Raw genomic sequence first — 10,318 nt, forward strand, 5'->3', positions numbered from 1 at the left:
CTTACCAAACAGCCTGCTCATTGAGGTCCAGTCTAAGTAATGCAACAACCATTTAGCAACCATCCAGTCCTCATCACACGCTCAATCTATGTTTGGACTGAAGAGCAGAATTCTAGAGGTATTGTTACAATTACAATTCCGTTGTAATTTCCATCCATACATTTAAAGTTGGGCTCTCCTGTGATAACCATTTCCTGGTAAGGGTCTTTTTACCAGCCACCAGCAGTACATTCATTAAATATTTATCTCTTTTCAACCATTCTTGAGGTATATACCCAAAATATATGGTCTTATTCTCTAAGGGTATTTGAGAAACAGGATTTCCAAGGTAGTAGTCTCTGGATTGCTACCTGTGCCATGTGCCAGTGAGGGTAAGAATCGAATAATCTGGCAGGCGAATGCATGGCTGTGTAACTGGTGCAGGGGCACTGGTTCAGATTTATGTATCATTGAGGTCTCTTCTGGGGAATGTATAACCTATACAAAAGGGACGGATTATACCTGAACCCAACAGGGTCCAATATCTTTGCTGGTAGTTTGGCTAAAGTTGTTCGGTTGGGCTTAAACTTATTTAGCAGGGGGATGGGAACCGGAGTGATGGTGCTGAAGGTGAGGTAGTTGGTTTACAAACAGAGGCAATGTGTAGTGAGCCTACTAGCAGGGAGAGACTGATGATCGGGGAAAATTACAGTCAACAGGATGAGATGCAACATAAAAGGTGGACAAAATCAAAAGGGTGAATACAGGACTGAAGGTGTTATACTTGAATGTGCGCAGTATATGGTCAATGAACCTGTAGCACAGTTACAGATGGGCATGTATAATGTTGTAGGCATCACTGAATCGTGGCTGAAAGAAGATTATAGCTGGGAGCTTGCTGTCCAAGGATACACATTGTATCAAAAGGACAGGCAGGAAAACAGAAGGGGTGGTGGTGTTCTGTTGGTAAAAGATGAAATCAAATCATTAGAAAGAAGTGACATAGGGTCAGAAGGTGTTGAATCATTGGGGATAGAGCTAAGGAACTGTAAGGGTAAAAAGACCCTGATGGAAGTTATATATAGACCCCCAAGCAGTAGTAAGGATGTGGTCTACAAATTACAACAGGAAGTTGAAAATGCATGCCAAAAGGGCAATGTTACAAAAGTCATGGAGATTTCAATATGCAGGTAGATTGGGAAAATCAGGTTGGTGTTGGATTCCAAGAGGAGAAATTTCTAGAAGGCCTATGAGATAGCATTTTAGAGCAACTCATGGTTGAGCCCCCTAGGGTATCAGCTATTCTGGATTGGGTGTTGTGCAATGAAACAGAATTGATTAGAGAGCTTAAGGTAAAAGAACCCTTAGGGAAAAGTGATCATAATATGATTGAATTTTGAGAAGGAGAAGTTGAAGTCAAATGTATCAGTATTACAGTAGAGTAAAGGTGATTACAGAGGCATGAGAGAGGAGTTGGCCAGAATTGGGTAAGAGTTCGGCACGGACTAGAAGGGCTAAGGTGGCCTGTTTCCGTGCTGTAGTTGTTATATGGTTATATATAGGTGAGAGTGACTGTTATTCACAACACTAGCATTTAACTGAATATAACATCAAAGAGCTCTGGTAAAATAAAGTTATTGGGCATCAAAATGGAAACACTCCAGTGGTTTGAATCATGCTTGCAGTAAAGTTATGGTTATTATTGTTATTGAAGGTGAATAATTGCAGTCCCATAATCAATGCAGGAATTGTTCAGAACAGTATCTTGGGCCCAACCTTTCTTCCATTACATAATATGAAGCAGTGACATTTGTTTGTGATTGTCCAATGTTCAATTCTATTTACAGCTCCTCTGTTAATGTAGTGGTGCTATATGCATGCAGTCTTATCCAGAAGGTTTTCATTTGGACTCATAAATGGCAGCATCATTCACATCACCAAAGTGCCAGAAAGTGATCATATCTAATGAGAGAACTTAATCACCTACCTTTCTATTCTTTGTTATTACCACTTAAGTCTCCCATAGTCAGTATCCAGGGATCAATATTCATGAGAAATCCAACTGAACTATTCACGTAGCTACTGTGACTATGAGAGGCCAGGTATCTTGTAGTCAGGAACTCACCCCATAGTCACCAGGATCTGCAAGGCACAACTCAAAAACATGATGGAATACTTTGCATTTGCCTGGGTGGGTACAGCTCTAACACCACTCAGGAAGTACAATACCATCCAGGAGATGACAATCATTACTGTAAATCTCCTCTACCACCAACCACAGTGCGGATCATTTATAAAATGCACCCGAGTTACTGAACCGAGTTACTGAACCAAGTTACTCCTACAGCACCTCTTCAATCTCTGATCTCTGCACCAAGGGAGACATGCGCAGCAGGTGATGGAAACAACACCACCAGTAGGCTCCCCACCAAATCGCAGACCATCTCAGCATGTTGCCATTTCTTCATCATTGCTGAGTTTGAATTGAAACGCACCCCAACAGTAATATGGAATACAGTTTTAAGAAATTTCTTCATCCCAAGAAAAGAATAAATGAAAATAATAGAAACATGATGTTATCCATGAACTGTATGTTTTCTGTCTAATTCACAAGAAGGAATGTAATAGAATTAACCACAGGTGTGAAGTGAAACAACACAAGATAGGAATTATGATTGATGATCCATTTTCTGTTTCTAGATTGGTTCTGTGGTTAGAGACAGTTCTTCTGCAGAATGTAGTACATTACTCTCCCAATCTTTGGAGCTCATCTTCTTAAAACCATGGTTTGAAATTCATTCCTAGATGCTGTATAAACCACCATATTAAGTGTGGGCCTCTGAAGGAATATCTGACTGGCCCTTCATGTATGCAGAATAGCAACCATGTTCTGTGAAAGGTGCTAGATCGTTCTGAGCCCACAGTGTAGCCGAAGTTGCTGCCCACAATCTCAGCTGACCTGCAGTTAATTTAAATGTGCAGTCAGATTAAATATACACCAAATCACTAATGAGTAACCAGAAATATTACTTTAAAAAAGAAACAAAACACTCACTTGCAGTTACTTTATTCAGATGAATAGGATAGCCATTCTTACACAATCCTCCCTGGCAGGAATTTGTGAGGTGCAACCAGCCCTGTAGAAACATAAGACACAGACCAGTATCAGACCATTCAGCCCATTGAGTCTGCCATTCCATCATAGCTGATTCCCTCATCCCCCTCAACCCCATTCTCCTGCCTTCCCCCCATAACCTTTGACTCCCTGACTAGTAAAGAACCTTTCAACCTCTGCCTTAAATATACCAAATGTCGGCCTCCACGGCCGTCTGTGACGATGAGTTCCACAGATTCACTGCCCTCTGGCTAAAGAAATTCCTCCTCATCTCTGTTCTAAATGGACATCCTGCTGTTCTGAGGGTTATGGAGGATAGTGAAGGAGCAGTGGCAGAAGAGAGAAGGAGATCATAGGGAGGAGAGAGAAACAGAGAGGAGAAAGGGATGAGAGGGTCAGAACAGGAATGAAGAGAAGTGTGGAGTGGAAAATGGAAAAAGGGAATGTATTTTTCCAAGTCAGGAGCATACTCTTTGGCCATTGACTTGAAGCTGCACTCCTACCCTTCTATCTCTTTTACTACTGTATTCCATTTTCTTTTCCCTACCACTGTTCTTGCAGTCTTCCCTATCTGTTTCCTTCCTGATCTCCTTTCTTCCACTCCCTCTGTTTCCTCTACTTCCTCTCTCTTCTGACTCCCTCGCTACCCTGACAAATCTTCGCCTCACTTTTTCTCTCCATCCTGACTCACAGCACTCTGTCAAGGGCAAAGCATTGTCCTCCTGTAGTGTTCAAAAATATTGATGCTCTCTGAAGTGGAAATTCTGATTGTCATGAATTATTTGAATTTCTCAACAGCTGTAATAATAGTTATCACATTCAAGATGTTGAAAACATTATGTTACATTAGTTGTAATTTAAAGATGTTCATAATTAACACAGGAAGTGATAAAACTTTGTAGATCTCCATTAATAAACTGGCCAAAATTCTGCATTTCATCTTATATAGTGTTTTATCATATAATATAGTATTTTGCATTATAGTTATACTTCAAAAATGTTTGAAGTCAGAGAAGTATTCCCTCAGAGTTAGAACCATTTCTTAAGGGATTAGTAAACTATGTGTACAAGTTGGACTGAAAAGGGTTGGCAAGTATGAGTAAGAGTAATGTGCCAAAGTCATCTCCTCTATCTCCTCAAACAGCAAGTTTCCAGTCAATCACCAACATGAAAAAGTTTGCCGATGATGGAAATCCAAAGCAACACACAAAAAACACTGGAGGAACTCAGCAGGTCAGGTACCAGCTATAGAAAAGAATAAACAGTTGATATCTTGGGCCAAGACTCTTCTTCAATTCCCAGTCAAGGTTGATTCCCATGATTTTGCTTCCTTCCTTACCTTTGGGTTGTAGTTTCTAGAAAAATGCAATATTCATTTTTGAATTTACAGAACTCATTGGGATGTTTTGGGAACTTACTTTGTTAAATTATTGTTTGAATCCACCTGTGACCCTTTCTCAGGTGACTTTATCAGGCATTGCTTAGTCATACTGGAGTCAAAAAGGCTTATGTAAGAATTATACACTAATATAGTAGTTCAATATGAAGTAGGATATCACCACCCCCATAACACTGGGTCTAGCCAGCTCCCTGGAGAGTCCCATTTCCTCTCCTTATTTCCTTCTAATTCTGCAACTTATTATTTCTTGCACATTCACCAGAATCATTTTCTCTTTAATATTTCTTTATTAACCTACATAATTTACAATAGCCAACTGACATCATTGGTTGTGGAAAGAACATGCAAACTCCTTACAAACACCAACAGAGGTCAGAATTGAGCCTGAATTCCAATTACATTTAATATTTTGTGCCAATGTAACATCATTAACTCTTAAAACCTCTTTTGCAGGGTGTATTGGATGGTTGCAATGCAAAATTCTATTATTATACACCTGTCCAATGGAGGAGGGGGCCAAGGGGTCCCGATGCTCAAAGTTTTATTACCGAAATTCTGAGGTATATGGATTGGACTGTGGTTCAAACTAACTGTAGTCGACTGTACCTCTTCCTAGAGATGCTGCCTGGCCTGCTGTGTTCACCAGCAACTTTGATGTGTGTAGCTTGAATTTCCAGCATCTGCAGGATTCCTCGTGTAGTTTATATTGGCCTCTTTCAGTTTTATGTTCTTTTCGTATTCTCCATCCATTCTTTCTTGTTGTGGATTGGTGGGCTGGGGGGTTTGGGTGATCTATTTTTTTGTGCGAGGGAGGGGGTGTTGTGTTTGGGGTTTGCGAGTTTTTGTTTCTTTTTTTTCACTCAGGGGTGGATTTATGTCTTTCTTTCAATTTCTTATATGGTTTCCTGTATTCTATGGCTATCTGGAGAAGACAGATTTCAGAGTTGTATTCTGCAGACATACTTTGATAATAAAATGAACTTTTGAACCTTTGAAGAGGTTCCTCTTAAATAGAAGGGATTTTTAAAGTATGATACAAGAACAATAGACACTTTTGCCCACTCTTTGAAAATGAAATAATATTTCTGAGATTTAAAGCATACTTAAAACCATTTACTAATTATAACCTGAAAAATAAAATGAGTAGAAGTGTTCTATTGAGACGTGGGTCAGGTTAGAGTTCTGTTGAAGGGTAGTTGCACATTGCAAACAAATTTATGAAGAGTGATTTTAGAATGGTAAGTCTTGTGAACTTCTGGTCAGGATTCATAAACTTGGCCTCAGATGGTGACAAGGAGGCAGACAGGATTGAGATAGATTGGGTGGTTGAGTGGTGTCTGACAACAACCTTGGTCAACATTAGTAAGACCAAGGAATTGATTGTGGACTTCATGAAGGAGAAGTCAGGAGATCTATTCTGGGTTCAACATATTAATACAATCATGAAGGCATGCTTGTGGCTATATTTCATAAGGAATTTGAAGAGATTTGGAATGTCACCAAGGACTAGCAAATTTCTACAAATTACTGTGGAGAGCATTCTGACTGGTTGCATCGCCACTTGATATGGAGGCTGCGACGCACAGGATCAAGAAAAGCTGCAGAGGCATTTAAACTCAGCCAGCCCTATCATGGACACCAGCCACCCCAGCATCATGGACATCTTCAGAAGGCGATGCCACAAGAAGGACCCTCACCATCCAGGACATACCCTCGTCTCATTACTACCATCAGAGAGGAGGTACGGGAGCATATTGATGAACACTCAGTGTGTTAGGAACAGCTTCTACCCCACCGTCATCAGATTTCTGAATAGTCCATGAATCCATGAACTCTCTCATTATTCTGCTCTCTTGCTGCAGCATATATAAGACCATAAGACATAGGAGCAGAATTAGGCCACTCAGCCCATTGGGCCGGCTCTGCCATTTAATCACAGCTGATTTATTATCCCTCCTAACCCCCATTCTTATGCCTTCTTCACATAGCCTTTGACACCCTGACTAATCAAGAAATTATCAACCTCTGCTTTCAATATATTCAATGACTTGTCTCCCATAGCTGCCTGTGGCAATGAATTCCACAGATTCACTACTCTCTAGCTAAAGAAATTCCTCTTCATCTCTGTTCTAAAGAGAAGTCTATCTATTCTGAGGCTGTGCCCTCCAATCCTAGACTCCCCCACCATAGGAAACATTCTTTACACATTCACTCTATCTAGACCTTTCAATATTTGATAGGTTTAAGTGAGATTCCTCCCCCCCACCATTATTCTAAACTCCAGTGAGTACAGGCCCAGAGTCATCAAACACAAGTTATACATTAACCTTTCCATTCCTAGAATCACTCTTGTGAACCTCCTTTGGACCCTCTCCAATGTCAGCACATCCTTTCTTGGATTAGGAGCTTAAAATTGCTCATAATACTCCAAGTGTGGTCTGACCAATATCTTATAAAGCTTCAGCATTGCATCCTTGCTTTTATACTCTAGTCCTCTCGAAATGAAAGCTATCATTGAAATTGTCTCTCATACGATTGATTTATCCTGCAATTTAACCTTTAGGTAATCTTGCATGAGGACTCCCAAGTCCCTTTGCACCTTTGATTTCTGGATTTTCTCCCCAGTTAGAAAATAGTCTATGTCTTTATTCCTTCTACCAAAGTGCAATACAATATACTATATTCCATCTGCCACTTCTTTGCGCATTCACCTAATCTGTTTGAGTATTCTGCAAACTCCCTACTTCTTCAATATTAACTGCCCCTGCAACTATCTTTGTATTGTCATAATACCATAATATCAAATTATGGTATTGTTTTGCACTGCTGTAACTATATGTTCTAATTATGTGGTTCTGTCAGTGCTAGTCTTTGGTTTGTCCTGTTTTTCTGTGATATCACTCTGGAGGAACATTGTATCATTTCTTAATGCATGCATGCATTTCTAAATGACAATAAACGAGGACTGAGTGTTCTCATAATCTAATTGTCTGTGGTAGATATATAAAACATTATGGCACAGCACAGGTTCTTCGGCCCAGGATGTTGTTCACTATTTTTATATACTTATTTTAATTTACAGTAATGTCAATGTATTGCACTATTTTGCTGTTGCAAAAAAAAATTCATGACATATGTCAGTGGTAATAATTCTGATTCTCATTCTGACCACAGCCATGTTTTTTCAGTCCCTGCATTATTTGACTTTCAAGCAATCTTATCCAGGATATTCTCCATCATTTACTCTGTACTTGTACCTTTATCCGATGTAATTGGTTTTCTCGTACTCTACTCCTAACACAAAGTTGCAGCTTTTCTGTTGGCCTCTGCCACTGACCTATATTGTTGGCAGCTTGGATATCAAAGTAACCAGGTTTGCACTGGATAATCTACTTAGAAGTAGAACCAAATCAGCTCCACTAAAATGTGATCTCTTCAATGTATTTCCCTTCTTCTTTATGAATTACTCCTTGCATTTTACATTACATCCATGGATCAAGTATTTAATTTCCACTCTTCATGGTGGAACAGTTTAAGCTATTTCCACTTCACCTGACACTTAATTCGTCCTTGTCTCCAGTGCTTCCATACTCAACTGTGTGATTTGCTGTATTTGTTAATGATTATGCCTTTTTCATTCATTCATTTTTATTTATTTACTCAAAGTACTAATTCGCATATAGTTATAGATCTTCAGTGGAAACATAATCATTGAACAAATGAACTGAAAACAGCAAATTATTTCTCAATGTCTTGAGAATTAATCTGCAATGAGAAATAATGGGAAATTCTCTAGTTTATTTTCAAGTCAAATGATTCCTTTAAATAGGCCATTGGTTAACTGCTTCTGTACATGTGCTTTAAAAGGTTTAGGTTGGTGGCCCACTACTAATTTGTCCTTATGACATTTTCACTTCAATCAGAAATTCTTTTTTCTACTACTAAAGCTACTTCTGTGAAGAACAACATTTATCAGAAAGTGTGAGTTGGGGGTAGTGTGCTAGGTGAATAAGGAAACAAAAATGAATTACAAGCTATGGAAAACATTTAATTATTTTGCTGACATTATAAATAAAGGTACATAAGAGATACAGTTGCAAGAAGTCAGTAATCTCATCCACAGGGGTATTGAATAGTTGTCCAATGGCAGAATGTGAAATTATATACTGTTCCTCTAAAATGAAAGTTAATTATGGCAACACCTCATGGATCTAAATGTGATGTTTCATAGTTTTCATGTGTCCTGACCCAAACTATCTGTAAACGGTAACAGTTTTATTTCGATTATAATCTATTCAGGTTCCCACGTGAGAATTGAAATAACTTTATCATCCCGCTGCTGGACAGACTGTGATTTCAGCACTATCGTTAGTGAACTAAGTGTCCTAGGATCTGCATTGGTTGGTATCAAAATAAATCAGATAACTCAATTCTCTTCTTGTTCCACAATTGATCATTTTTTGTGAGGGGAGGAAATTCCAAGGTGCTGTGCTGTATCTTACATCGGACATGGTCAGCTGCTGGGACCCTCTTCCCCAAGCATGCTCACTTCTGCTGGTGCCAAGGACTGAATGAGCTGATCCACCGCAATACAGAGTGGGGGCTGAGTAGCGACCAGGCAAGGTGTCCAAGGCCTTGTCAAAGGCCATTGAACAGTTTTCTGATATTTAAAAACTATACAAATGTATTTAAGTATGTTAAAAAAGAAAAATGATTTTGAAAATACATTAAAACAATTAACTTACAATTTTCAAACAGAGTAAAACATTTCAAACACACCTTTTCTATGCCAGTCCTTCCTGTTCAAAGCTGAGGGCCAGGACTGGTACATTCAAGTCCTCACATCGGCATGTGACTGCAATGCTGCTGAGTTCAGTGCAACAGAGTTCAACCCCGAACGGAAGATCTGAAATACTGGCTTCCGAGCTCCAGCTCAGATTGGACTTCCTTGTTTGGCAAAGCATGCATCAAGTACATGATTATGTGAGTCATGAGCAGCCAGTGGTTGATGGTGCCCTGGGCAATCACTAGCAGTCTGTTAGCTCAAATGCTACCTTATTTCTATGAATACTAGCATCTTTCTGACTTCCTCTATCTTATTAGTTTTTATTGAATGGAATGTCAAATATAGATGTTCTGCTGCCTGTAATGTGTTTATATAGCACATGAATGGCCAGTTGTTTTGAAAGATGGCAAGCATCAATATATACATACATGCAAAGATAGACCAAGAACAAAATATCGGTATTTAAAGATACATTTACACACTTTGATAGTTTAAGTTGCAGCACATTGCATTACATACAGTACATCATAAAATTAATAGTCTGGATTGTACTGGCTTGGCACCCATTCCACTTATGGACTTGCCACCTCTGATCTTCCACACCTGCCCTTATACTTTCCTTCAGTGCGGAGGGGCTATCATGTTGAGCTTCTGCATCCGAAATTCCAGTGGTGTAGTCCTGCAAGCCAGAGGACCTTGGGTGTGGAAGCCTCAGTCTCAGAACACTGGGTGGTCAAAATTAGTGCAGAGTTTTGAAAGCTGTAACTGGTTTTGAGAACTTGCAAACGTCTCTGACTTCCAAAGGCATTTTAGATCTGAAGAGAAGGTAATTAAAAATAGTGTTTTAAAAAATATGAAATAAGGTAACTAAAGGAAAAGGTCCTCAATTTGCTTCACTATTCACCAATTAGAAGAAATTAGGTGAACGTAAGGACAGCATAGAACAGGCTGATATGCTGGAACATGTCAATGTTAAGAAGGGGGATGCGCTGGAACTTTTGAAAAACATTAGGATAGATATGTCCTTGGAGCCGGGCAG

General features: G+C 39.3%; 1 protein-coding gene across 3 annotated transcripts in view; it reads left to right on the top strand.

The window, feature by feature from the left end:
• LOC134347667 (uncharacterized protein C2orf80-like) overlaps window positions 1-9,384 on the top strand; it is a 54,816-nt gene extending 45,432 nt beyond the window's left edge. For all 3 annotated transcript variants that reach the window (XM_063050038.1, XM_063050036.1, XM_063050039.1), the window contains one exon: window positions 8,793-9,384. Coding sequence is in view for 2 of the 3 variants with exons in the window: in XM_063050036.1 (XP_062906106.1) it covers window positions 8,793-8,959 (167 nt within the window). In the remaining variant the exon portion in view is untranslated. The remainder of the gene's footprint in view (window positions 1-8,792) is intronic.
• The last annotated feature ends 934 nt before the right edge of the window (window positions 9,385-10,318 follow it).

This window comes from Mobula hypostoma, chromosome 6 (assembly GCF_963921235.1).
Source record: "Mobula hypostoma chromosome 6, sMobHyp1.1, whole genome shotgun sequence".
Taxonomy (NCBI): Eukaryota; Metazoa; Chordata; class Chondrichthyes; order Myliobatiformes; family Myliobatidae; genus Mobula; species Mobula hypostoma.